Below are 25,489 nucleotides of genomic sequence, written 5' to 3'. Positions count from 1 at the left end.
ATACACTATCCTTAAGGTTACAGGTAGGTAAGGTAGGTAGCTTTATTCTATAGGAGGACCCTTTTCTTTCTCTTTCCTTTCCTTTCCTTTCTCTTCCCTTCTTTTGTAGTATATTAGATTTGATATAATATAGTATAATATAATATACCTTTTACCCTATCCTTTAAGAGTACAACGGAAAGACGGACAGACGGGAGAGAATATAGAATAGATAAAGTTGTTCTATATAGGAACCTTTTTTCTTTCTTTTTGGCTCGGGAGAGGGGATACTAATATACCCTTTATTCCGGTGTTGGGTTATACTTTTTATATTTGTTGGCTAGATATTGATGCCTACCTGGAGGTATATGTATATGTATATGTATATGTATAGCTAGGTCGGGGGTGAATTGGGTGTAGCTGAGATACCTGTAGCTTTTGATGTTTTGTTTTTCTGCAACTACCTACCTACCTACCTACCTAGGTATTCCTCTCGAGTCTGCCTAGGAAAACTTGTAAGAAGAATACCTACCTTATATATGTTTACGAGGGTTGGATTCGATTGGGGGGCTTGCGGTAGGATGCATGCGCACTCTTTTTTCTTTTTTGCTCTTCTTCACTCTCTGCACTTTTTTGTGATCTAGCGCCGACTACATGTACCTTATTTGGTATATTTTCTTTGATCAGCGCACAGGGGCAGAGGTGAAAATGTGAATAAGGTAGCTGCTTCGGGATCTGATGCGGCGAGAGCTCCTTTTGGATCTACCTACCTTACTAAAAATGGGCTCTGAATGATGTGTAGCACTCACCTATATGTCACAATCGCTTTCGCTCCGCTGATGTGAGTGGAAATTCCAGCGCACCCTTGAACTCCACGCTTTGTCATAACCAAATCGAACACAAATTCCCAGTCACGTCCAATGTGGCTCGTCCGGTCGACGAGCCGGCACTTTCCAGCTGCTAGGTAGAGTCTTGCATCGCAGTCTTCTCTTGGTCCTGCCAGCTTCGTCTCCCTGCATGCGCCCTCCACAGAACAGGAACGGCAGCGCGGCCATGATGTATGCAGCCCTCGAATGCGATGCGCCAGATACCGTGGAGTCTCGCCTTCCCGGCATCTCGACTTGACGCTGCCACCAGCCGTTGACCACTTCTTGCCAACGATTCCATGCCCTCTCGTATCCCCTCCACCTCTCTCCTCTGTTGTGCCGATTCCCTCTTCTACAAATGCATCGGGGCCAAGCTCAAAATCTTACTCCACCCCTTGTCCCTCACCTCCCTCGCAACAATCCCGTTCAATCTCGTCCCAATGGGCTCTCCTCCTTTGTTGATCAGCACACAGGCATTATCATCAAACTTCACGACACTTCCATCCTTTCTCACAAACTCTTTCTTCGTGCGCACCACCACGGCATGTCTGATGTCTCCTCGTCGCACTTTATTGGCAGCGGACACGGACACGGAACCTCCACCTCCACCGCTTTCGGGTCCAAAGTTGCGTTGTTTTTGGACAACGACGATGATGCGGTCGCCGACGCGCGCGGGGGTTTTGCGTTTGAGGACTTTGACGCATTCTGCTATGGCGGCGCCGGAATTGTCGATGACATTGACCATTGTCTGGGCTCGGGTTAGTGATGGGGAATATGAGGGGAAGGGGTGAAGGACGGACCTTGAGTTGAATCATGATGGCGGGGTGTCGTCTGTTTTTGCTGGGCAGTGTGCAGGTCCGGTATGGAGGTGGTTAGGTAAGGTAGGTTAGGTGTACGGTATGGAGATGTCTTGTGTGTGCTCGGCGATCGGCAATGCAAGGATCACTCTACATACAGTAAAAGTGGGACGGGACCGGGAAAGAGGCTCTGCGGGACGTCCCGGTCGTGCGCTGTGGATTAGTGGCAGTTCTCTGCAGTGGGAGCCGAGTCGAGACTTGTTGTTCCACCTACAAGGGACAGTCAGGAAGCCAGTCCAGCACCAGCCACTCGCTCGCTCCATCTCCGCCTCTGCCTCTTCACGATTCACAATCACCACCATCACCGCCATCACAACCACCACCGCCATTCGCTTACGTGTTCTTCTGCTCGCTCCCTCTGCCGCCCCCCTGCCCCCCGCCTCTCCTCCCTCTCTCTCCCTCCTCGAATACTTACTTACACGCCCAGCCAACTGGCCCGAAGTGTCGCGACAGAAGCATCCACCCTCTCTCTCTGAGCGATCCGTTCCTTGTTTGCGCCGCGCCTGGAAGCATCGGGAATAATGACATCGCATACCAAACACGCGGTCCGGAACACATAAGCCACCTACGCATAAAGGAAGACACGCCCCCACGGGCCAACATACATGCGTGCCAAGTCGGGACTCGACTGGAAGGGTGCAGAGTGTGCGAGAATATAGGCCACAAGTGCGTTCAATTCTTACGACAACACTCTCCGCTACATTGAGTAGCGTGGAGGGGAGACCAAGGCGGAGTGCGCTGACTGCGTCTTGTCAACAACATGGCGCCGCAGCATGCTGCCGACCTCGAGGATGCGCTCAACAAGAAGGGCGGCCTGAACTTGTCGCAACTGGCAAACTACGACGACTGGGCCACTGACGCGCTCGTCGACAAGGTGTGTAATGCAACTGCGACACTGTATATGCGCGCCATGCTAACTCGACACCGTAGGTCTACTTCTGGTCCCATATTCGCAAGCTCAAGGCTACCTACCATGGTAGTCGCCATATTACTCAAGAGCAAGTGTGCAAGATCTTGCAGCAAGAGGTCGTCATTAACAAGAACGCGAAGAAGGCGCAGGAGTTGTTGTTAGGAACCAAGGGCATCGCTTGCTTTCACCAGGCTCTGCGAACCGAAGATGAGCGGGAACACTTTGTCCGGCACTTGCGCCAGTACATCGATATGTGGCTACCGGATTGCCCGTTCGAGGTCTGCACGACTAATCGCTACACCATCACAACTGCCGAGGCCAGCGTAGTGGCCCGCAAGAACATTCGCAAGGGTGATCAGATCCGCTATCTGCGCGGTATCCAGGTCGAGATGACGGAGCAAGAGGAGCGAGAGCTCTCGAGTGGCACTGACTTCAGTATCGTCATAACCAGCCGCAAGAAACGGCCTTCGCTCTTTCTCGGTCCAGCGCGCTTTGCCAATCACGACTGTAACTCCAATGCCAAACTCAGGACCATGGGAGCACACGGCATCGAAATCATCGCAAAGAGAAACATCTACACTGGCGAGGAAATTACGGTGACCTATGGTACTGACTACTTTGGCGTAGGCAATTGCGAGTGTCTTTGCCACACGTGCGAAACGAAACAGGTGAATGGTTGGGATCCACGGGGCATGATCCTACACGAGGAGAGCAGTAGCGATGATTCGGGCGCAGATGACGAGTCGCAATCTGTGACTCCGAAACAGCGGCGAGCAGAGAGCAGCAGATCGAATAAACGAAAACGCGAGGTCGATGTCGAAGACGACGATCCTGATAGTGCCGCGAGAAAAAGTCGGGGTAGGCCGCGAAAGTATCCACGACCTGACGACCAAATCACGGAAGATGGAGATGAGCCCGACGAGCATGGCAATGTGCGCGATGGGAGAGGTCGTTTCAAACCAAAGGGGAGCTCCTCAGCAAAGTCTACGCCTGCAAGGAGGACCAAGCCAGGCACTCCTCGCACTGTTCCTGTAAAGTCCCGGCGTTTGGCCCACAAGAAGCCAAAAGATCCCGACGATCCGTTAATGGAGAGGATCTTCCGTTTGCTCGGAGACGTCGCCGATCGCACCGATCGCAAGCGGCGTGGACTTGCTGCGAGTGATCCCATTCACATAACGCTACCAGAAGGCTCCGAGGTGGCAAAGGTGGATGAGAAACAAGAGCGGGACAAGGATCATGGCGATGATGAGGAGGAGGCTGATGAAGACGACAGTGACGACAAGGTGCGAGGTGTGGTTGAAGTCAAAGCTGAAGTCACATCCAACAACCGCACGGTGATCCGTGGACGAGGTGGAATGTTCGTCAGGAAGACAGCCCTGGAGAAAGCTGAAATGCGTGAAGCAAAGGCCAGTCAGAATACTGCTGCGGCTGGCCCGAAGTCGAAGCTCCCCTCGATCAATAAGGAGCGCAATTCGTCGAGCTTGCGCAATGTGGTTAGCGCTGACGATTCGATCTTCAGCATCCCACCATCGCCGGCAGGGCCTGATGATGAGCAGCCACAGAGACGTGGGCGCGGCCGACCTCGAAAGCAGCCCCGCGCAGACAACGACTCCACATCGCCGTCTTCTATGGGAACCGATAACTCATCTGCTTCGTCCCTGGCCTCCAGCGCTACATCCTTGGAAACATTCGCAAATGGCAACATCGCACAGGGCATCTGCGACATGCTCACCACTGATATTGCACCATTGGGGCATAACGTCCAGAACATGCAGGTTGCAGTCACCACGACCGAGACACGGACTCGCGACACCGAGTCAAGCAGCCGAGAAGAAGATTCTGAAACGCCTAAACAAGAGCAGACGGTCACTCGCAGGAGTATACGAGGCGTTGTGGACGTGACCACAGCTCCTGTCACGAGTATCGAGAAGGAGGAAGAAGAAGACGACGACGATGGCAAGGTGCGACGCGGCGAGCCTCGCACTCCAGGAGACTACCATTTATGTCGTGCGCTACTTGCCACGACTTACCATCGGTGGGTGGAGTGTCGCAATTGTGATGAATTCTTCGTCCAAGAAGAGGCTTTCTTGACGCGTATTGCATGTCCTCGCTGTGAACGCCACAGCAAGCTGTACGGCTTTTACTGGCCGAAGACTGACAAAGAAGGCCCGCACGACACTCAAGAGCGGGTCTTGGACCACCGGACGATCCACCGATACATCGATCCCGAAGAGGAGCGCCAGGAACGGAAAGGCCGAAAGACATTGGCGGAGCTTCTTCGCGAGAAAGAGCTCAGCGAGAGCAGAGCAAGCGAGGAGAGCGAGTCGCCTGAGCAGCCCACCAAGATCACTCGAAGCCGCCAATTGCGCATCACGAGCAGGCTGGAAGAGCCCACTCCGGCGCGAAGCGATAGCAACAGCCGGAGAGCCAAAGCTGATCGAATGACGATGTAATGTGATAATATGCCACCGACGTGCCCACGACAACAGAAGATGGCACGAAAGACACGGCTAGCGGAAAGAAAGGAGGGCAGGCTAAGAGAGAAGGTGGGTGTGCGGATGCATAAATAATAGCATTACAGATGGGACTTTAGGGAGGAGAATGCTGTATCATTCCTCCGCACGCTCGCCGCACAGAGAGATGCGCATGGCATCTTTACCGGCGAGCCGCCAGCCTCCCGTGCACTGCCATGCGAGACGCTTGAACAAGTGGAGAAATGCAAGCACTTCGGCTGTACTATCTACAATGGTCACCGCTCTTCATCTTGGTACTGCATGCTCGATCTCGCGGGAGCATAATTATGAGTAAACCTACCTTCTGTATTCGTACGTAATGTCATTAATGCGTGCGTGCGCGATATCTTATGCCACCTGACGGTACTGATTGACAAGCCGAGCAACTCTTTCTATTTCCCTCTGCACCACAGTTACACGGCATCACATGAGCTGACAAACAAGCAGTGTAGGACAACACCAAACAACAACATCATCATCATCATCAACAGAGCGGTGACGGACCATGCAGCCTTCCGCAGTTTCACGCACCATCATGCCTCCGAAGGGAAGAAGCAAGCACCCATCTTTGATTGCGGTTGTTACTCCCTGACCGCAATTTTCCCCATCCATCCCATCGTCCGGGACACTGGGAACGAAAGCCAGCTAATTTCAGGATCCTTTTTTGAATTGTTTGCTACTCGAGTATTATTGCCTTATACCCCCAAGAAAGAACGCTAATGTCGTGCAGCACTCTACCTTGCCTACTATACCTCACCTAGGTACTTACCTACGGTATCTTACACCTATTTACTTACTTACTACTTTACCCGGAGAATTTTGTGTGACTCGCTTTTTGCTTCCCCGTCCCCGTCCCCGTCCCCCCCCTGTTGCTGCTGTTGTTGTTCTGTTTTACGATCTCTTACTCTCTTCCGGGGGGTGGAATGCAACCGACTACTGTACTCTCCGACTCACCGTCTATTCAATTCATGAGGCAGGACGAGGGGGGCGGACGAAGGGGAGGGTCCGGCTTTTCCTCTTTTTTTTTCTGTGTTCTCTCCCTTTTTTTCTTTCTTTCTTTCTTTCTTGCTCTCCGAATCGTCAAGCGAACGCGAAAGGAACAGACAGACAGACAGACAGAGAGTTTCAACTCTCTTCGCCTCGCCTCGCCTCGGTCGTGGAACAGCCCTGCCTGCCTAAAACCCCCCTTTTTCGGGCTTCGGCCTTTTTCCGTTTTTTGTTTCCCCTCTCGTCTTCTTCTTCTTTCTCCATCAATCAATCCATCAAACAAACCCAGAGCAAGCAAACAAGTTGTCCATCATCACCACATCAAATGGGCATCCAACCCTCCAAAACCGAACTCTTCCTCCCCTCGCAAACTCTGCGCGAATGCCATCCGGATAAGTGCTGGTGCGATCGGCCTTTTCATCGAAGTAGTAGATTTGTGTATGTTGAACGAGGAGGTACGAATATGTCATATCTCTCTCTCTCTCTCTCCCCCTCCCTCTCCCCACCCATTTCCCATTTCCCATTTCCATCCCCATCTTTCCCTTTCCAATCCATGAACATCAATTATCACCAAAAGAAAAGCCAAAAAAAAAGAACAAAAAACTAACCAAACCCCCTCCCTCGAATTCCCCAACATTCCCTACAGGCGACGGTCGCGAACGTTATCAAGATCCCGTAGACATGATGTCGCAATTCATGATGATGGGTGGTTCTGGGCAAGGACCTCCACATCAACAACAACAACAACAGGTACCCACAATGCCGTGGAAAGACCCTCGAGCGTGGACGGTGAGGGATTATGAAAAATTGAGTGAGGTCTTGGAGGAGTGGGCGAGTCGGGAGAATGGGAAGTTGAATCTTTTGAATAATAATCAGAATAGTAATTATTCGGGGGGAAGAGGTGGTGCTGGTGGGGGGTTTCCGAATTGGCCGGGGATGCAGGGGCCGCAGCAAGGTGGTGGTGGTGGTGGAGGGGGGTGTTGGGATGGAGGAGGAGGAGGAGGAGGAGGAGAATATGGTGGACGACATAGTGGTAGTGGTAGTGGTAGCAGTGGACGCAGAAGTCGAAGGTCAGTCCAGTCAAGTCCGTCATTCATTCCGTCAGTTTTTTATTCCTGTTTGTTTGTTTTGATGTATTATATTTCTATTCTGTTTGACCCTGAATCTAACTTCATCTGGAACACACCTCCCGAAAAAAAAATGGATGAATGGATAGATATATGGATAACTGATATATCCTTTCTTCACACAGATACGTCCCCTGGGAACAATTCGAAGATCTCAAATCCAATTTCCACCACATGGCCGAACAGTACCAACGCCACATCTCCGAACAAGACACATTCCTCTTCGGCTCCGACACGGATCGGAGAAAAGAACAATATCGCCAGAATATGTTGAATCAGCTCAAAGAGATGATGCCGCAACTCGTGCAAATGATGATGATGACGAATACTGGACAGCCAACAACTACAATAAATGGTATGTCGATGCCGCTGCCGGGAATGTCGATGCAAATGCCGTTGGCGGGAGGAGGACAGGGGAATCCGTCTATGATGCAGATGAATTCTATGCAGCAAGCCGCTGCTGCTGCTGCTGCTATGAATAATAATAGTAATAATACTGGTATGGCAGGCATGATGATGAATAATCCCATGGCCGCTGCAGCTGCTGCTGCAATGCAAGGTATGAATGGTGGAGGGGGTAGTATACCTCAACAGATGAATCCCATGATGATGATGAATGGAGTAGGAGGAGGAGGAGGCATGTCCATGCCCATGATGAATACTGGTGGTGGTGGTGGTATGATGGATCAACCCCCACCACCAACAATGAACAACAACAACATGGGAAGACGTGCACGACGACGGAATGGCTTTGCGCTCGATGATGGATTCGATGAAGATTATGAAGATTTTCGGCCGAGGAGAGGTGGGTTTAAGAGACAAGGGAGAAATGGTGGTGTTGGTGGTATTGGGGGTGGAGCAGGGAATTGGAGAGATGATGATGATATGCTCGGCGGATTTGCTGGCGGTGAGTATGTAACACGCCCCCTTTTTCTTTGCTTCTTCTTCTTCTTTTTTTTTTGCTTCGAAGCTGGTCCGCGGTATATATATGGTCTTTGCTAATTGTGATTTTCAATAGGTATGCATGATCCTAGAGGACCTACAGGAGGAGGAGGAGGAGGAGGAGGACCTTCTCGATATCCGCGATTCCGTCCAGGCGGTGGTGGTGGTGGTGGCTTAGATGACAGCAGCGGTGGCAGAGGAGGCATGGTCTTCGAAGATCCCTATCGCTTTCGCCCTACCATGTCTTCTTCTTCTGGCTATGGCCCCGGTGCTTCTGCTGCTGCTACTGGACATGCTACCACTCATCCGTCAGATTTTCTTCCGACGAGTTATGGCCCTGGCGCTACTGGTACTACTACTACTACTCCTCACCAGGCACACATCTCGCCTCCGCTCCGACGACCCAATTACGATGCCAACGACTTTGCCGCGTCAGCTGAGCCCCGCCAGCAGAATATGATGTATTCTGTCCCTCAAAGAGGCGGAGGAGGCGTCGACGTCGGTAGCTATGAAACTACGCAGGAGCCGAGCCTGTATCGCAGCAGCAATGGCGGTAATGGGATGTACCACGCCATGAATGAAAGTGGCCCATTCACTTCCGCAGCCACAGGGGCAGCAGCAGCAGGGGCAGCAGGGGCAGCAGGGCCATCATCAAATTTGAAATCTGCCATGAAGCGCAATGTGGGCTTCGAAGACGCGACCACGGGGGGTCCATCGATGGAGACGGAGCATCTTTCGCGTCCGCGAGGGGAGGAGACTGCGAGGGGCGAGACGAGCGCTGGAGCTCTGCCGGATAAACGTGATGGGTTGGGGACGTTGTAGATGATTGTCACCTACCGTACCGTACCGTATCTGCCTCAATGAACTCTGTGTGTATGGGTGCATGTAGTGGAACTTCAGAAGCAACAACATACTTTACTTCAGATCTGTGATTCAAGCCAGCGACTCCCGTGTTCATGTCGGACATCGTTTTGAATGTTGCTGTTACACTTCCCATCATCTATTTCATACCATACCATACCATTTCATTGCCTCAATTGACACTAAACACCAACTCGTGTTTTGTCTGACTGCAACAGGAAAGTATTATTTTGTGCATGTGCTGTCCAATACGCACAGCCTCGCAGAAGCTGAAACTGGGGCTTTGCTTTGTGTTAGTTTCCCATGTCGTGGCGAGTAGCGACAGCAAACGAGGCGGCGGCGGTGGTGGTGGTGGTTCACACTGTTTTCCGTACTCTGCAGTCAATTGTCACTGTGTATGGCGGCGGCGGCGGCGGGCAGATCAGGTGGCTGGCTCTACCTCCTATCTACCTATGCCTTGAGCTTCTTGTACGGGCCGCCTTTGCGATCGTTGTAGGCGTGAGAGCATCGACGGTCAACAACAAGTTCCATTCGATACGATTGGCAACAAGTCGAAGCGAGCTGCTGCATTCCGCTGTTGTACTTAGCTCAATCTGTGCTCAGAGGACAAGTGGTGCATTGCCTGCCATTCATCCATCACGAGGGAGCTGTCAGAATCTGCCGTGTACGACCAAGGTGTCAAGAATCCCTCGTGGCCGTGTTGCACATGTACTGGTAAACACAGAGAGAGAGTGTGTGTGTGTGAGTGGCAATATGCTCTCAACCGGTCCCGTGTCGCTTGTGATCACCACAAGAAAACTTGCCCGAAAGCGCCCAACCTCTTTTCTCCCACGTACATGTACCTCCTACCTGTTTGCGGACACCCAAGAACACCCAAGGCCACGGACAAGTCTGCAGCTGCATGCAGCTGTTGAGCTCTGCAACCGCTGTAAGAGTATCCTAGCACATACATACCTTACTTGCTGTAAAAGCATGGAAGACGTCTGAGCTGCACCGTATGCACGGATATTGGATCCACAACAAGTGTCTTCTAATACATGCGGCCACATTGCTGCTGAGCAAGACTTGCGTGATGCAGTAGTTGTCAAGGAAGAACGGGGACTCACAACCTTGTCGGGAGAGGAGTTGGGAATATCAAATACACCCGTGTAGTCCCACTATTACTCTTGTCATTGTAGATCATTGATCAACTCCCAGTTGATTCGCCATGCCTTGCAGACATGACGAGCATGCTCAGCCCGGAAACAAGACTTGTTGCGTCCAAAAGAGGTATTCGTGAAATGCCTCGAGACTGATGGGCACACTGGCAGAGAACGCACTTGTGATGTGTGAGTGAGTAACGAGAAAAGGCTGTAGATGTGACTGGTGTGTGTGTAAGAGAGAGAGAAGGAGAGAGAGGGAGGGCATAGAAGCACACTGTGGGCGAGCGCACTCGCAGCGTAGACCGCCCCCCAAAAAATAGCAATTTTCGCTATACCCTTGGGTCTTGGAAGAGGGTGTGTGACTCGGACACGTCGCGCCCGTCGCTTTTTCGGGCGAGCGTTGGCTGCAGGTCGACACATTCGTCACATCTTCACATTTTTGAGGGGAGGGGGAGGTTCGCCACATTGTTTTCCCGGTTCATATGTATCGATGATGGGACTCCTTACACCATGTGACGCCTAAACTGCATCGAGTGTACAAGCCGCAGTATGGACAGGCCTTCGTACACAAGTCTTGCATAGGCTGTTTTTGCCTCGCAGACCGTGTCGCCGTGCAGCCAATTGCTGTCGCAGCTGAAAGTGGTCGCCACAATCACGATGCCCATCGTCTCTCTGGTCGGTCGAGTAACTGCTCAGCTCGGACACCGGCCGGTTTAGGCAGCAGGTGCAGAACGTAGCGAGTGATGAAGCTCAGTGCAGTTCTCACCGAGGGGGCAGATCGCTCGATTGTCTCATAACAAACGCGCATCACGCACACCGTCACACTCGCTCTCAACTTCCGGCCACCTGTTCGTTCGGAGCGGAAACAATGAAGCGCGCCTTGGATCCGAAATGTGCGATGGCCCTGTCATGGTCCAGGATACTGCTCCGGTGAGGCATGTGATCGGTGCAGCATGCGATAGTGACGGTCAGTACCAAGCATGATCACAGGAAAAGGGATCCAGCGCCATGTATGCGATGTTTGTGTCTTTTGTTGTGTGGTGCTCAGCACGCGCCACGCGAGCGGTCAATGCGTGATTGTACAGTACAGTTTGCTTTCGTACCTGCGTGCATGGAAAGTACCTTATAGGGGTTTCTCCAGTCTCGGCATTGTTGCCACAATGGATTTGTCTTGCCGCACTCGTCCCAGGTACATATGACTCCTCTGCGACGGCGTTAGTTGGCGCTAGAGAACATGGCAGATCCGACAGAGTGCAGAGGCATGAACGCAGCGTTGCATACACAGGACCAGGAACTCTGAGCAGCAAAGGGACACGTTTCCGGGAAAGGACAGGTCGAGAATGGTGTGTGCATGGAAGCAGTGTGATGAGCTCCCTCTCCGCAGTGTGATCGTCGAGCTACTAAGGGTGACCAGCACCTAGCTTAGCCTGCCGATATGAGCGCGACTTCAGCGAACTTCCAACACAAAACCCCCCCTCCGTTGATGTCATGATGGAGTTTCCAGCAGTCGCGGAATGCACGCCTGTGCAGGCTCGATGCGGACCATCTATCTCGATGGGGGCATGAAGGAGATTGCGATAATGCAACCAAAGGTCATCGCTCTCCACCATATCCGTATTACTGGAACAACCACGAGAACTAATGTGGAACGGACGACTGTAGATTCGTCATGGCACGGCCAAGAAGAGCCCACGGTGATGCAGATCCATAACCATGGTAGGCTTGGCCAGTGATGATAATTGGACCCGTGCGCGAGCTATTTCGGACGGATATTGGCGGTTTGCTACTGGCGATGGATGTTGTTATCATGTGGTCGTCTCGGGGAGAAAGGCGTGAGGACAGTAGTGAGAAGGGCGGATCGCCATTCGGGTACGACGTACGAGGCAACGTGAAATTGTGAATGATGGGTGCGCGACAGACAAGTAAGTCTAGCGCCGGTCATCAGAATGAAACGGAAGCTTGAGCGCGCCAAACGCCTGGCTAGAGAACTAGTGTGCGGAGCTGTCACTCGTCCTATAGATGCGGCGACACTGGAAGCACGGAATAGCGGCATCGTCGTAGTCGTCGTCGTCGTTGTGGTGGTCGTCGTCGTAGGGCCTCATCTGCACTCCAGACACTGGCTGTGCCTTTGTGGTAGGTAGGGTAGGTAGCCATGCCGGCCAGGCGGTGGACGATTCGTATAGTCCTGGAGACTGGATTCACGGAGGGCTACATAGAGGTGGTTGCAGAGGCTTTCGCTGTCCGCTGGGTGCTAGGGTACCTGACTTCATGGATTCATGATGGGGAATTGTATTAACCCGATGCTCCGCCAGCCAGAGGCCGATGACATCCTGGTATCGATACGTTCTACCTCCTAGCGCAAAAAAGGCTTACCGATTTAGGCAGGCATTGTCCGAGCGGTCTCAGCTGGAACAGATGAAGCTCCTCGGCTCCACGACGTCTCGATCAGCGGCGAGCAAGGGACAGAGAGCGATGGGTGTGGGCGACGGCGGCGAAGTGAGAACAAACGGTCAATGGCAGAGGGAGAGGTCAGCGGTCTATTGGAAGAGAACCCGGTTCGCCTCGTCGGTGCAGGCGGTGCTACAGGTGTGCGCAGGTGCACTGAACATTCGCTTGCAGGTCGAACAGGTCCACGCATGAGGTGGGACTCGGAGAGGGTGAGCTGGGAGGGACGAGGACTACCTCCTAGGAGGTAACTACATGTCGGAGGTGGAGGCAGAAAGTCGAGAAGAGGACCAGGACGACGCGAGGTCAAGACATATCATTGGTAAAGTTTTCGGCAACAGCGGCTATGGCGCGGCACGTGTTAGGGGTGTGGTTCCACGTTGTATGGAGTCTATGGGACGATCACGCCCGCCATGCACACCGTCTCATCAACCACTATGTGCCCGTGTATTATGTACCTCTTAGAGCCGGCTGGCGAGTGGCGCGTGGCGCGTGTGTGTACCGCTGACCTATTCTTGCTGTCGTCCTCACACGTTCCGGGCTGAAGTTGCCTCTCCCAGCCAATGACTGCCCGCCCCCTTCTACGGACCACGACGACGAGATGCCCTAATTGGCAGTTGATAGAGAATGGGAGATCCGAGCGAGGGCCTAGCGCGGAGCACGTTTTCCCGCCCACTCGGACTTGAGGGTGCATACCTAGCTGTGCGCGGGAGCGTGCCATCGATGATGGCGCGTACATCGTTCGTGCTAGCAGTAGTACATACCGGCTCATACCGACTCTATGCTGCTTGAGGCGACGTCGGGTGGTGTGCTCCAGATTGCGACCACCGTGTGTGGAGACGGCCGACGGGCGAACAGCCTGGCATACTCCAGCACCAAATAATGCGCTGGCCATGGCCACGCTTCCCTTGCTGAATGCTGGCAAACGCCCGCTCAAACGAGCGCTCTCTCTGGCATCTCCCAGGTCGTGTTTTTTTTTTCTCTTCCATAGCCCTGTCGGGGTGGAGAAGAAGTAAGGTAAGGTAGTGGAGATGGAGGTCCCGTGGCACACAACAGCATTGTATTATTATTGTTGCTGGAGCTCCAGTGCAGCGTGCTCCAGTGCTGTCTCTGGAACCCTGAAGGACATGGATTCTGCTGCACGTTTTGGATGTCCGTCACAGCGCTGACAAGGATCCGAGTGGACAGCGAATCTGGTGCGGAGTGTGTGAGACTCGCCCGACTTGACAGTCAATTGAGAACAATGCTTCTGATTACTGCAGCAGCAGCGGCAGCGTCCACTCCACATCGCGTAGGTAGCGACACCAGCAACCAGCAGAGTGTCGTGGCAAATGCGGTAGTTTTAGAACGATGCTCCACACGTTTCTTGCCCGCTGCTGCGTGTGCATGTCCAGCAGCCCCGGGTCGTTCCATCTGCAGCTCCCACCTCTCCGGCCTCCGCAGCATCACCGACGACGGAATGGGAGCGAACAAGATGTCCTACAGGGCGGTGGCGGGTGGACGGGCTCATGGAAATCGGTTTGACGTGTCACACACTCAAATAGGAACGGTCGCAGCGTCAGCACAGGCTGCACAGCCGTCACAGCCACCCATACCATCGCATACCTACCAGGCCATGCCATACCCACTGCCCGCGCCCGCACCAGCACTAGCACCAGCACCAGCACCAGCACCAGGCTCACCAGCACCAGGCTCACCAGCACCAGCACCAGCACCAGCACCAGCACCCAGCTCGGACCCCGAGAGGTCGCAGGAGCCAGCTCCTTACTGCAGAAAAGCGGCATGTGCTGATGTAACGCGCGACAAGACCCTTGGCACCGACCACCTCCTAGTAGGACCAGTACTAGTGACGATGGGAGGCCATTGGACCAGTAGCCAGTAGCGCTCGCGGCAGGGCAGGGCAGGGCAGAGCAGGGTAGGGCAGGGCAGGGCAGGGCAAGGCAACGGCACTGGTCGCCTCTGCAATCTGCATACAGCCTACAGGTATGTACGGTATGTGCACCTTTCGCAGCGGCCATGCAGTCTCATCTCGGGGGCTCATGTGGTTCACGTCACGACTGTGCCTTCACGAGGTAGGACAACGACTGCTTTAAGATTTGGTAGCGCACATGCATCTGCCCACGGGCTCGTCACAACGAGCTGGCAGTCCGATAACCTGGTATTGTCGCAAGCGCTGCCATCGACCCTGGCAGCGCCAGTCCACTTTTTCAGTGGCACTGCTCGGGTGGTAGGTATTCGCCCAGACATGTCGTAGTGTCGGCGTCCTACATACATTGCTTGCACAGTGCACACACACAGACACACACACAGAGAGAGAGAGAGAGACACACACACACCCACACAGACACACCGTAACCCACCGTCCACTCCATGTCAGGTCGGCCATCCATCGGCCCACCACCGCTCTCTGCTGCTTGCTCCTGTGCTCGGGGGCGGTCGACGCAATGCTGGCAGGCTGGCGGGCTTGATGGGTGGGCTGGCGCACGGAGGATGCCACGGACGAGGGCACCAAGGGCATTTGACGCACATCCATCCAGACATCCATACATCCATACATCCATACATCCATACATCCATACATACCTATACATACATAAGGTACATACATACGTACATCTATACATGTCTGGCTGCGAGAACCAGCGGCGGTCTACCACCCTGGTCCCTTCGCTACCAGATAGCCGTCTACTTCGTCGCATGATTCTGACGCCTTCGTCCAGGTGCATTGCGCTCGAAACCAGGGTATCTCGATCCGGGACTGCGTGCCTTAGCGTCTCGCCGTGTGTGCAGTTGCGGAGGCCATTCAGCAAAAATGCAGCATCCCTGTGCTCTCATTATACCGGCCGTTCTGTGCGAGACTTTGTGCTCAGCACCGCTGCAGTGATGTGCTACAGCAACACACGTCCTCCTCCTCCACGTCCTCGTCCTCGTCCTCCACCTGCATCTCCTCCTCCTTGACCGTCCCTTTCCTCCTCCAGCAGAAATCGGTCAATTCGAAGAAGCCCCGTTATCGTCCCAGCTGCACGCATGATCTTCGGCTGCCCCATCTCACACAGCATTCTGGCCGGGCGGCGGACGAGCATTGCCAATTGGTCTCACTACGCGACCACAACGAGCCATCGTCTCATCTCAAATACAATACTCCGGCGCCCAGGACATTTGGGCTTGCATACTGCACGCACGCACGCCCGCACGCACGCACGCACGCACAACTAAATCTGTTGCATATGAGCCCACACGCCTGCTGCTGAGGGGGCAGATCCTCACATCATCTGAGCACAATACAGTTCTCTCGTTCTGATCATTATCATTGCCGCCATTGACACTATATATCGCCACCACTGCGAGCGAGTTGCCCTTCGCACTTGCAAACGCTTTGAACGACAGGCTTGGCACGAACACTCGATGTCTCGACCAACACCCGTGCAGCCACCACCTTACGACGATCCGAGAGCAATGGCACACATGCAGCGCGCCTCGGCATTCCCTCCACCACAACACTATTATGAACGACCAGAGCAGCTGCGATCATCTGGTCCGCAGTTGCCTCCCATTCATGCCATGCCGCCAACACGATCTGGATTCGATGCCAGTGGTCACCCCGTACAGCTCCCGCCGATGCAGGTACCTCATCACACTTCTCTATCTCCCGGAAGAGCGCCCTCACGATCGATACCAGTGTCGCAGCTGTTGACTAGCCCGCCATCTCCTCCACGATCTCAGCAGCCGGTGGCAGTCAATCCAGGCCGGCCAACGTATCAGGCGCCCGCAAGTGTCTATAGCAACTCGCCTTCGGAGCTCCGCACGCCGCCCCAACGGTTACCGCACATGTCCCACAATCGCCTGGAGCAAGCGCCTGTGCAGCATCGGCATCCATATCCACAACAACAACAACCACAACAACAAGCAGTGCAGTATCAGTATCAGCAGGATGCATGTGGTCAGACGGCGGCTAGTTCCGAGTACAATGCATCCCATCACTACAGTCCCTCGATGAGTGTGTATTCCTCTCCGAGAAGCTATCCCCAGTCACAAGCATCGCCGCGACCGCCTATAGCTCCTGCAAGCCAGACAGTATCTGCTCCGAAGCCGAAGCCGAAACCCCAACCTCCTCCACACAACTACAACCTCACGATACGACAACAGCCCGCAGCAGCTCGTGCATGTGGATTTGGCGAGCGCGATCGCCGAGTCATAGATCCTCCTCCGATCCTCGAGATGAAGATTACAGACCGCAATGGCTTACCAGAGCAGGATCTCAATGGCATGCTTGCACTACACTGTACTCTGATCAATTCTGATGGCGGCGATGACGAGACGGAGCAAGCACCCGCTGTGCCCGACATGCCCTCCACACGCCGTCTCATGGGAACCCTGGTAGCCTCGCCATATCAAGCCAAGGATGAAAACGGCATTGCGGGCACCTTCTTCGTCTTCCCCGATCTGAGCTGTAGATCTCCGGGCAGATATAGACTCAAATTCAAGCTCATTCGCGTCGATGGTACCAACATGACATGCGTCACGACCCATGGAAGCGTGGTCTCCGAAGTCTTTAGTGTGTATACCGCAAAGGACTTTCCCGGCATGCGAGCCAGCAGTTCATTGCTCAAGGCGCTGCGTCGACAGGGCTTGAATGTCGGCGTGAAGAAGGGATCGGAGGCGCGCAAGGGGAAGGCGAAGACGAACAAGTCCCACGACCACTCGGCATCATCGGACGAAGAAGGCAGCGATGACTCGGAGAGCGGTTCGGGAAGCACGAGTCCCAAGGCAAAGTCTTCCAGCAAGAAAGGGAAGAAGAGAAGAAGGGATTGAAAAGAAAAAAAAATCATTGGGAGAGAAAGAGACTAGTAGAGTACGGCAGAACTCCGACCCAACTCAGACTTTGACGATGATGACGATGATGATGCGAGAGGCGATCGAGTGAACAGGTCAGCACCGCCTCTTGGTCTGATATCACTATATATGTATGTGTGTATGTATGTGCGATGTATGTGCGATGTGTGTGTGTGCGTGTGCGTGTTGTGTACGGGGCATAATTGAAGCAGGCTACTATACTATACAGTACCTACCTTACCTAGTACCTGTATTAGGTACCTTAATTCACTGAACGATAATGCTATCTGATATGCCCGTTACACAGAATCCGTCGGTCGGCTGGCCAACAATCTCTTGAACCACAATTACATGTACCTCCCGTCATCACATGCTCGTGGTAGGGCAATCTCATCTTCCCGTGACGATTCGGATATCGGATATCGGAAGTCCATCATCATCATCATCCATCCATCCATCCATCCATCCATCCATCCATCCATCCATCCATCCATCCATCCATCCATCCTCCTCATCACAAACTGCCGAACGCACATCTATCTCATACATGTACCAAGGTAGGTAAACACTAAACAGTAAGCAGTAAAAGCAGTAAGCTTTTCCTTCAAGCAGAAAATTCAATCGCACATGTTCGGCTTTTAGATAAAGTCTCTTATTAGTGCCTAGACAGACCGCAGGCATGTTTGTTTATTGTTGCTCTATAGATAGATAGCCTGCTACATGTACCTAGCGGTCCTAGCCTCCTACATGTATATGTAACGTAGGTAGAAACTCAACGAGAAATCCATTTTTTTGGGGGGGCAAGGAACAGGGGGTTTGGTTATTGGATTTTTTATATATATGTACCTGTACTTACCTGAGGTGTGTTTTCGAAGGAGAAGTCGGGTCGGTCGGGTCGGATAGTGAACTGAGTTTTACCTTGGGAGTTAGGACTTAGGCAAGTTTTGTATATACATGTATATATGTATATATGTATATATATACATACACACACTCTTTCTCTCTACCTACATAACCTACCTACCGATATATACCTCCTCCTAACTAAATCTACACTATAACCGTACAACGCTTATACGTTGTAAACGATAAGGCAAGAGAATTGTTATCGAATGATTTAGTATTTATACTTTCTCTTAGCGGATAGATATAGCTTCGCTATTAAAGGTACCTCCTACCGACGTAATCAGCAGCAGAGCCTGTCTAGTATATAGTACCTTTTGAACTAGTAAGTGTACAGAGTATACAACATCTCGAGCTCTGAACCCTCCTCTCGCTTCGCCTGTTTACAAACCCAAAGTCCAGGTCGAAGAATAAAGGAGAGCTGCGGCCTATAGCATCGTTTACCTACCTAGGCACTGTGAAGGGGTCGGGGGTGCCTCGGTGGTTCTTGCTTGGCAAACTTCTTACAAAAGTGCCCCGGACGGACGTTACAATTTGGAGAGCGGGCAGCTAATAAACAAACCAGAAAAAAAAGAAAAAAACAAAAAAAAATTGGAGAAGAGCAGAGAGTGGAGCCAGGTAGAGATAATGTTTTGCATGGATATGGAGAGAATCGGGGCTGTGATGCCAAGGTTTTGGTTGCAGCGAGTCGAGTGCGTTGACACGACTGCTAAGAAAAATTTCTTCCAAGCTACCTACTGTACCTAATGTAATACATACGGTAGTTTGTGATCGGTTCGGATGATGAGAGTACATAGTAACAACTCGCGCGGGATGTATATCAGTTTGTTTCAAGGAAGATCCCTTCATGTAACCATCTGTATGTTGTTGGAAAGTCTTTTCGTAGGTACCTTAGGTAGGTAGCGTTGGATAACACATAAAAGGTACATGTATGGATGTGCGAGGCCGCGAGACAAAACGCAGGCCTGCGCCGTAATCACGATTCCGTCATCACCAGGGGGAGGCATGAAATTGAAGCCAAGCTCCTCTGGATCCCAGCAGTAACTAGGAGGTAAAGGTCGTCCGAGACGTTGCAGATCAGGTCCCCACTCAACTACTAGGGCAATAAGGTTTTCCAGGACATATCATTGATAATCATTCCCGTCAGCTCCGTTCAGCGAGGGTTTGGTTGTTGCCAAGTCATGCGTGTCAGCCTGAAGAAGAATGAATCAGCAACCTCCCATGCCCGGCATCGTATTGTTCCACGTCGTGGGCCCTGGAGCAGTCAAAGCAGTGGAATGGATCTGCCGTGACCCCTGCCTGAAGCTTTGAGTGCGAGCTGGGAAGTCAGCATGATCATGCCGCCACTGGCCAGGAGTATGTAGAGACAGCGAAAACTGGGATCACACCAGTATTGTCGACTTCATCATTCATATAAGCCCTGGTTTATCCGGCTTATCCGTCCATATATGTACTGTGCGGATATGCTTGGCTATATCCTGTACGCCACGCTTTGAGTATCATCAATCTATCACCATCAGCATGTCCAAACTCTTGTGACCAATCCATGAAACGCCGTCGCCCGATGTTGGTTATTGCTCTGGGGCCCCTCTTTCCTGTTCATATGCCCGAGACAAGGATTGCAGCGACTCATTTGCCAGTGCCGTTGGGAGAGCTCTTCGTGGGAGTGTTGATGCTCGTCTCCTCAAGCATTCCTGATATTGGTGGTATGCCTTCTGATGGACTGCCCGTGCGCGTGATCTGGTCCAACATTTTGGCGCTGGCAGCGATGAAGCCGAGATATGGCTTTGATGGACTGAGCACACGGCTCAGATACTCTGGATGGAACTGTACGCCCACGTAGTAAGGATGGTCCTTGAGCTCGATGACCTCCATGCGCACCCCAGTCTCGTCCTTGCCGATGAATGTGAGGCCATTCTGCTCCAATCGGGAAATGTAGTCTGGGTTGACTTCGTATCGATGACGGTGGCGCTCAAGGATACTTTCGTTCTTGAGGCCATAGAGCGCACGCAGCTTGCTCCACTCCGAGTCTGGCTGCCAGTATGTTGGTTTGATACCAAGACGCATCGTTGCGCCCATCTGTCCAGGATTGTGTTCGGGCATGTCAATGATAACTCGGTCAGAATCGTTGCCGTCAAACTCGGACGAGGTGGCTTGTGGCAATGTGACGCCACAGACAGATCTCGCGAACTCGATCACTGCAATCTGCATGCCAAGACACACGCCGAAATAGGGAATTTTGTTTTCGCGTGCCCACGTGGCCGCAGCAATCATGCCTTCTGTCCCTCTACTACCGAAGCCACCTGGAATGAGGATTCCAGAGGCTGTACACACGTCGTGCCAGGCCTTGTGGTACGCCGCCGAGTCGCTCTTGTTAGTTTGCTTCTCCAGGTGCTCTGCGTCAACATTCTTGACCCGCAGCTTCTTCCGACAGTACATGGCAGCGTGCTCCAGAGACTTGATCACCGAGCAGTAAGCATCTGGCTGCTCAAGATATTTGCCCACCAAGACGATCTCGAGCACTTCGTGGACTTGGTCGAGACCAAGAGCGAGAGTCCGCCAGGTGCTCCAGATCTGTTCGCCCTTTTTGACCAGGGCGGGAGGGAGAGAAAGGACATCCAGTCGGAGAGCAGAGGTCATCATCTGCACCAGATTCTGCTCGTGTAGCAGAATGGGCACCTGGTACGTCGATGGCATGTCCCTGACAGCCAAGACATTTTGGTTCTCGACTTGACAGAATCGTGCAATCTTGTCGATAGCGTTTGGGTCCAATGGCTTTTCGCAGCGGCACGCAATCAAATCGGGAATCAGACCTGCTGATCGAACGGCCTTGATGGCCATCTGTGTGGGCTTCGTCTTCTGCTCGCCGTGAATGACTGGCACGTACGAGACGTGGATTTGCATGAAGTTGTCGCGGCCTGCTTTTCTTCGGAGCTCGCACAGTGCCTCCACAAAAGCCATGCTCTCGATATCGCCCACGGTCCCTCCAAGCTCGATGATGCATACATCTGGCTCTTCGCCAGTCCCGTCGACCGAGACTTTGGCAACGCGCTCAATCCATTGCTCAATTTCTCCAGTCACATGTGGCACCACCTGCACCGTCTTGCCCAGGTACTCGCCATTCCGCTCCTTCTCAATCACGTTCTTGTAGATCTTGCCGAGAGTGATGTTGTTTTGGCGCGCGAGGGTGATGTTCAGGTATCGCTCGTAGTTTCCGAGATCGAGGTCGACCTCCCCGCCATCGTCCAGCACGTAGACCTCGCCGTGTTCGCGCGGGTTCATCAATCCAGCATCCACGTTGATGTACGGATCAATCTTGATGCTAGACACCTTCAGACCCATAGTCTGAAGCAGCAGCGCCGCCGAAGAGGCTTCATCGTGTAAGCCTTTGTCAACCCGGACTCATCCACGCAACCAGTTCATACCAATTATGCCCTTCCCAACGCCGCTTATGACACCTGCGGAAGTTAGCACCAAGCGACATGCGCTGCCAGCCAATGGCGAACTGGCATGACTTACCTCCAGAAACGAGAACGTACTTCATGCCGGCCATGTTGTCGTTGTCGGATTTTACACCTGGTGGTGGCCTATCTCCTGTTGTTGAAGCGGGAAGAAAGGAAAGGAAAGGAACTTAGCTAGCGGGCGCTGGTGGACAAAGATTTCCATGGTTCAAAACTTTTACGCGTTTCGCGTTTCGCGGGGTCGGGTGCTCCCTTGTGCCTTACGTCAGCGCGGGCAGCTCACCTTCACCTGGGACCTGCCATCTTCAGATCGTTCACGCCAACGCCAATGCCAATGCCAAAATGCCACTGGGACTCAGGGGGCAGAGGGCGTTTTGTATTCACTTGCCGTGCCAAGGCGCATGTGAAAGTCTCGAGCATCCATCTGGAAGTCGTTGGAAGATGCATCAGAGAAGTGAATTATCTGGGCAGACACAACTCTTAATAATATGAACACTCGGCTCGCTGCGCAGTGCACACATGCACGATGACCTCCAGGTGATTGCATCATCAACCTTGTTGGAGCTACAGGTACAAACGGGTACACGTACTCTCGAGGCTGATGAGGAGTACATCTACTCTCCTCCTCTTCTCACATCGACTTCGCTACTTACCTACTCTCCCTCGCAGTGATTCTACCAATTCGAGATGCGGTACACCACACTCGTGCTGCCATTGGCAGCCATAGCCGCTGCGCAAGAGCACCAAGTTCCTCTGGCTCCGTCTAGCGACCGAGTCGAGCCATTGACTTTGGACGCGATCCCACTTCTTGGCTTTGGCACCTGGAACCTCAAGGAGAAGAACACCAGCGAGGCAGTATCATGGGCTATCCAAGTCGGGTATCGCCACATCGACTGCGCGGCAATCTATGGCAACGAGGAAGAAGTAGGCAAAGGCATTGCAGACGGTCTCCAGAAAGTGGGCCTCAAACGTGAAAACCTGTGGATCACTTCGAAACTATGGAATGATCATCATGCACCGGAAGCCGTCAAAGAAGCCCTCGATGTATCGCTGACGAAGCTCGGCCTCGACTATCTGGACCTGTATCACATGCATTGGCCCGTTTCCTCTGGAGCCGGCGGTAAGAACCAGATATACTATTTGAAAACGTGGGAAGCCATGTCGGAGCAGCTCAAAGCTGGCAAAACTCGCCATATCGGAGTCTCCAACTTCTCTCCTGCACAGCTCGAGGATCTGCTCAACAATACCTCCACTCCACCCCAAGTCCACCAATTTGAGGTCCATCCCTATCTCCAGCAAACAGAGTTTCTCGACTGGCACTCCAAGCGTGGCATACACGTCACTGCTTACTCCCCACTAGGAGGAACCAACCCGACCTACAAAGAAGGAGACAAACCCGAGCCGCTCCTGAAGAGCACAACTGTCAATAAAATCGCTGCGAAGCGTGGTTGTACGCCTGCACAGGTGGCATTGCAATTCGGCATCTTTCGAGGAACGTCCGTCATACCCAAGTCTGTCAAGAAGGACCATATCGAGAGCAACTTCAATGCCACGCGTTGTGTTTTGAAGAAACGGGATCTCAAGAAACTCGCTGATTTGGGTGCGTATCATCACCGCTATAACAATCCCGCCAAGAGCTGGGATGTGCCGTTGTATGAAGGACTGGAAGATTTTGATGGCAAACACAAGCGAGCCAAATGGTTTGATGAGCACAAGAAGGATTTGTAGACAGGAAGGCTGGGGGATGTTATCGTTGTTGTTGCCAGGCAGGGTCTTTCTTGTTCCTTGAAGTTCATCATGGTATTAAGTATGATTAATAAAATGAATTATCTACAGAATAAAAGGTCTGCCTTGTTGACGTCTTGATGCTCGTTCCCAAGAAAAGGCCCTTCATCTTCTTATCATCATTATCCTCCTTCTTCATCTTCTTCTCCCTTCTTCTCCCCTGTCTCTTCATCTTCATCTTCATCATCATCAAGTCCTCAACTCGCTAAAGATATAAGGAAAGATGACGATACACGCCTTCCAAAACACCCCCACACTGGCGAGCGCACGAAGGGGAACGAGCACAGGGTTTCCACGAGAAATGTAGATCCAGATCGAGTACACAGCCACGGCGAAAAAGTGGTAGAACAAGACAAACGGTTGTCGGATGATTCCCGCGAGGAGTCCGACGGGGCCATCGATGCAATTTCCGCCGAGTTTGAAGTAGTGAAAGCAGCCCATCTGTAGCGCTTTTAATTGCGAATCGTTCGCGGCGAAGAGGGAGTATAGTGCTTGCGCGAGGATGTTGATGACGCTCGTCAGACCTTTCCGTCGCCAGTGGAAGGTGCGCATTTGTTGGAGGACAAGCTTGCTATCGTCTAGATCGGGTACAATGTCGGGTGATAGGAGTTCGGAGAGTAGGACGACGTCGTTGAAGGCTACCGTCATTCCTCCCCCGGTCAAGGGATGTCGCATGTTCATCGCGTCGCCGAGAATGAGTAGTCCGGGTGTTTTGTTGATAGTGGGTGGTAACCAGGAATTGGGCATTGATCGCAGCCGGTCTTTCTCAATCGCGGCTTTGAATGAAGGCTGCACTCGCTTGGGGAGAGAGGGAAGGACGACATTTTTGAGATGTGCTTTGACGCCGCCTTCCTTGATGCTGGCAGAGGAAAGATTCTCAGGTATATCAATCAATGCTCGTGTCTCATGCGTGCCAATCTGGTAAAGCAGCACAGGCGCGTCATCTCCAAGTATCACATGGCCGTGGTTGGGCATGGGAAGGTCCGCGTCGATAAGTTCGAGACCCCAGAACTTCGACTTGGCTACAGGTGTGTCTTCTCGAAATTCCTTCCTGAACTTGCTCGCATACCCATCTGCCACGATGGTGAGATTGCCAAAGTATGAATCCGCCTGACCGTTCCGTGTCGCCTCCACACCAAGGATATGTCCCGTGTACTCGCCTCTGATCAGGTCCGTTGCTGTCGCCTCGACTACCGTGACGTTCGCGTTCGACATGGCCTTGGCGCGCAGTTTCGCGATGAAGCGCCCATGGTGGAACGATCGCCCTTCTGGTCGCTTTCTCTTCGTCCCTCGATATTCATCTGTCAAGCTCGTTTTCTCGTCCACTTCTGCCACATCTCTTGCATTGTATGGGTATGCGATCCGCACTTCCTCGCCATAGTAGATCACATCATAGCCATAGACCTTGATCGCATCAATGCCTTCCAGGCAATCTCTGAGACCCAGCGTCTCCAATGCCTGCACGCCCCCTGGCTGCAGCAATTCTCCCACAATGCGATCCGGCTCCTTCAGCGACCTTTCCAGCAATATCACACTTCGGCCTTGGTTTCCAAGCGCACATGCAACAGCGCAGCCGAAGATGCCTGCGCCGATGATGACCACGTCGGCCTCGTGGTGCATTATTCTGTTTTCTTCGGCTCGATGCGCCAGCGCGGGCCGTGCTGGTGTCAGCGACGAGGGGAGATTCATGCTAGGCAACGTTTCGTAGGTGGATTGAGTGAGAGTGTGTGTATGTGTGTAGCACACGCGTCGGGGTCGTGACTCGTAACCAGTAGTGGCGGTGGTATGAAACTATGAATTTGGCGAATATATCGAACGACTTTTGTCAGGCAGGCAGGGCAGAGGCAGGTCGGGCCATGGCGTGAGTGGACTAGACCC

General features: G+C 52.8%; 10 protein-coding genes across 10 annotated transcripts; 5 read left to right on the top strand and 5 right to left on the bottom strand.

The window, feature by feature from the left end:
* Window positions 1-715: 715 nt before the first annotated feature.
* On the bottom strand, window positions 716-1,737 carry SEPMUDRAFT_148544 (50S ribosomal protein L14). Its single transcript, XM_016904987.1, has 2 exons — window positions 1,646-1,737; window positions 716-1,593 (listed from the first exon to the last, which is right to left on the bottom strand). The coding sequence occupies exons 1-2, from the start codon at window positions 1,658-1,660 to the stop codon at window positions 1,198-1,200; spliced, it is 411 nt and encodes a 136-aa protein (XP_016761285.1). The 5' UTR covers window positions 1,661-1,737; the 3' UTR covers window positions 716-1,197.
* A 392-nt stretch (window positions 1,738-2,129) lies between these two features.
* Window positions 2,130-5,482, top strand: SEPMUDRAFT_148543 (uncharacterized protein). Its single transcript, XM_016904986.1, has 2 exons — window positions 2,130-2,576; window positions 2,633-5,482. The coding sequence occupies exons 1-2, from the start codon at window positions 2,463-2,465 to the stop codon at window positions 5,063-5,065; spliced, it is 2,547 nt and encodes an 848-aa protein (XP_016761284.1). The 5' UTR covers window positions 2,130-2,462; the 3' UTR covers window positions 5,066-5,482.
* A 1,314-nt stretch (window positions 5,483-6,796) lies between these two features.
* SEPMUDRAFT_107215 (uncharacterized protein) lies at window positions 6,797-9,003 on the top strand (the record flags this gene model as incomplete). The annotated part of the gene is made up of 3 exons (XM_016900674.1): window positions 6,797-7,182; window positions 7,365-8,146; window positions 8,258-9,003. The coding sequence occupies 3 exons, from the start codon at window positions 6,797-6,799 to the stop codon at window positions 9,001-9,003; spliced, it is 1,914 nt and encodes a 637-aa protein (XP_016761283.1).
* Window positions 9,004-10,406: 1,403 nt separating this feature from the next.
* On the bottom strand, window positions 10,407-10,885 carry SEPMUDRAFT_148542 (uncharacterized protein; the record flags this gene model as incomplete). The annotated part of the gene is made up of 1 exon (XM_016904985.1): window positions 10,407-10,885. A coding segment is annotated over exon 1 (243 nt), but the record flags the coding sequence as incomplete, so codon positions are not given.
* An 868-nt stretch (window positions 10,886-11,753) lies between these two features.
* SEPMUDRAFT_148541 (uncharacterized protein) lies at window positions 11,754-12,619 on the bottom strand. The gene is made up of 3 exons (XM_016904984.1): window positions 12,558-12,619; window positions 12,065-12,448; window positions 11,754-11,967 (listed from the first exon to the last, which is right to left on the bottom strand). Exons 2-3 carry the CDS (start codon window positions 12,235-12,237, stop codon window positions 11,823-11,825), a joined length of 318 nt encoding a protein of 105 aa, XP_016761281.1. The 5' UTR covers window positions 12,238-12,448; window positions 12,558-12,619; the 3' UTR covers window positions 11,754-11,822.
* A 1,253-nt stretch (window positions 12,620-13,872) lies between these two features.
* SEPMUDRAFT_116221 (uncharacterized protein) lies at window positions 13,873-14,511 on the top strand (the record flags this gene model as incomplete). Its single annotated transcript, XM_016901238.1, has 1 exon — window positions 13,873-14,511. The coding sequence occupies one exon, from the start codon at window positions 13,873-13,875 to the stop codon at window positions 14,509-14,511; it is 639 nt and encodes a 212-aa protein (XP_016761280.1).
* Window positions 14,512-15,582: 1,071 nt separating this feature from the next.
* On the top strand, window positions 15,583-17,733 carry SEPMUDRAFT_148540 (uncharacterized protein). The gene has a single exon (XM_016904983.1). The coding sequence runs from the start codon at window positions 16,035-16,037 to the stop codon at window positions 17,439-17,441; it is 1,407 nt and encodes a 468-aa protein (XP_016761279.1). The 5' UTR covers window positions 15,583-16,034; the 3' UTR covers window positions 17,442-17,733.
* Window positions 17,734-18,500: 767 nt separating this feature from the next.
* Window positions 18,501-21,992, bottom strand: SEPMUDRAFT_148539 (CTP synthase). Its single transcript, XM_016904982.1, has 3 exons — window positions 21,885-21,992; window positions 21,791-21,823; window positions 18,501-21,736 (listed from the first exon to the last, which is right to left on the bottom strand). Exons 1-3 carry the CDS (start codon window positions 21,916-21,918, stop codon window positions 19,995-19,997), a joined length of 1,809 nt encoding a protein of 602 aa, XP_016761278.1. The 5' UTR covers window positions 21,919-21,992; the 3' UTR covers window positions 18,501-19,994.
* A 464-nt stretch (window positions 21,993-22,456) lies between these two features.
* On the bottom strand, window positions 22,457-25,381 carry SEPMUDRAFT_148537 (SE-domain-containing protein). The gene has a single exon (XM_016904981.1). It carries the CDS (start codon window positions 25,298-25,300, stop codon window positions 23,801-23,803), a length of 1,500 nt encoding a protein of 499 aa, XP_016761277.1. The 5' UTR covers window positions 25,301-25,381; the 3' UTR covers window positions 22,457-23,800.
* SEPMUDRAFT_63821 (Aldo_ket_red-domain-containing protein) lies at window positions 22,457-25,381 on the top strand. The gene has a single exon (XM_016909653.1). It carries the CDS (start codon window positions 22,514-22,516, stop codon window positions 23,552-23,554), a length of 1,041 nt encoding a protein of 346 aa, XP_016761276.1. The 5' UTR covers window positions 22,457-22,513; the 3' UTR covers window positions 23,555-25,381.
* Window positions 25,382-25,489: the final 108 nt, after the last annotated feature.

This window comes from Sphaerulina musiva (genome assembly GCF_000320565.1).
Source record: "Sphaerulina musiva SO2202 unplaced genomic scaffold SEPMUscaffold_4, whole genome shotgun sequence".
Taxonomy (NCBI): domain Eukaryota; kingdom Fungi; phylum Ascomycota; class Dothideomycetes; order Mycosphaerellales; family Mycosphaerellaceae; genus Sphaerulina; species Sphaerulina musiva.
The sequence above is the reverse complement of the archived record's forward strand: the minus strand, read 5'-3'. Positions and strand labels throughout refer to the sequence as shown.

What these genes read in the sequence shown, in the direction of transcription:
- SEPMUDRAFT_148543 (XM_016904986.1), top strand. Translation starts at nt 2,463, where the DNA reads ATGGCGCCGCAGCATGCTGCCGACCTCGAGGATGCGCTCAACAAGAAG. An exon ending in CTGACGCGCTCGTCGACAAG is followed by an intron (nt 2,577 to 2,632) that starts GTGTGTAATGCA and finishes TCGACACCGTAG; the next exon opens with GTCTACTTCTGGTCCCATAT.
- SEPMUDRAFT_148541 (XM_016904984.1), bottom strand. Translation starts at nt 12,237, where the DNA reads ATGCCGCTATTCCGTGCTTCCAGTGTCGCCGCATCTATAGGACGAGTG. An exon ending in TCACAATTTCACGTTGCCTC is followed by an intron (nt 11,968 to 12,064) that starts GTACGTCGTACC and finishes CATCGCCAGTAG; the next exon opens with CAAACCGCCAATATCCGTCC.
- SEPMUDRAFT_148540 (XM_016904983.1), top strand. Translation starts at nt 16,035, where the DNA reads ATGTCTCGACCAACACCCGTGCAGCCACCACCTTACGACGATCCGAGA.
- SEPMUDRAFT_148539 (XM_016904982.1), bottom strand. Translation starts at nt 21,918, where the DNA reads ATGGCCGGCATGAAGTACGTTCTCGTTTCTGGAG. An exon ending in GTACGTTCTCGTTTCTGGAG is followed by an intron (nt 21,824 to 21,884) that starts GTAAGTCATGCC and finishes TAACTTCCGCAG; the next exon opens with GTGTCATAAGCGGCGTTGGG. An exon ending in CGTTGGGAAGGGCATAATTG is followed by an intron (nt 21,737 to 21,790) that starts GTATGAACTGGT and finishes TACACGATGAAG; the next exon opens with CCTCTTCGGCGGCGCTGCTG.
- SEPMUDRAFT_63821 (XM_016909653.1), top strand. Translation starts at nt 22,514, where the DNA reads ATGCGGTACACCACACTCGTGCTGCCATTGGCAGCCATAGCCGCTGCG.
- SEPMUDRAFT_148537 (XM_016904981.1), bottom strand. Translation starts at nt 25,300, where the DNA reads ATGAATCTCCCCTCGTCGCTGACACCAGCACGGCCCGCGCTGGCGCAT.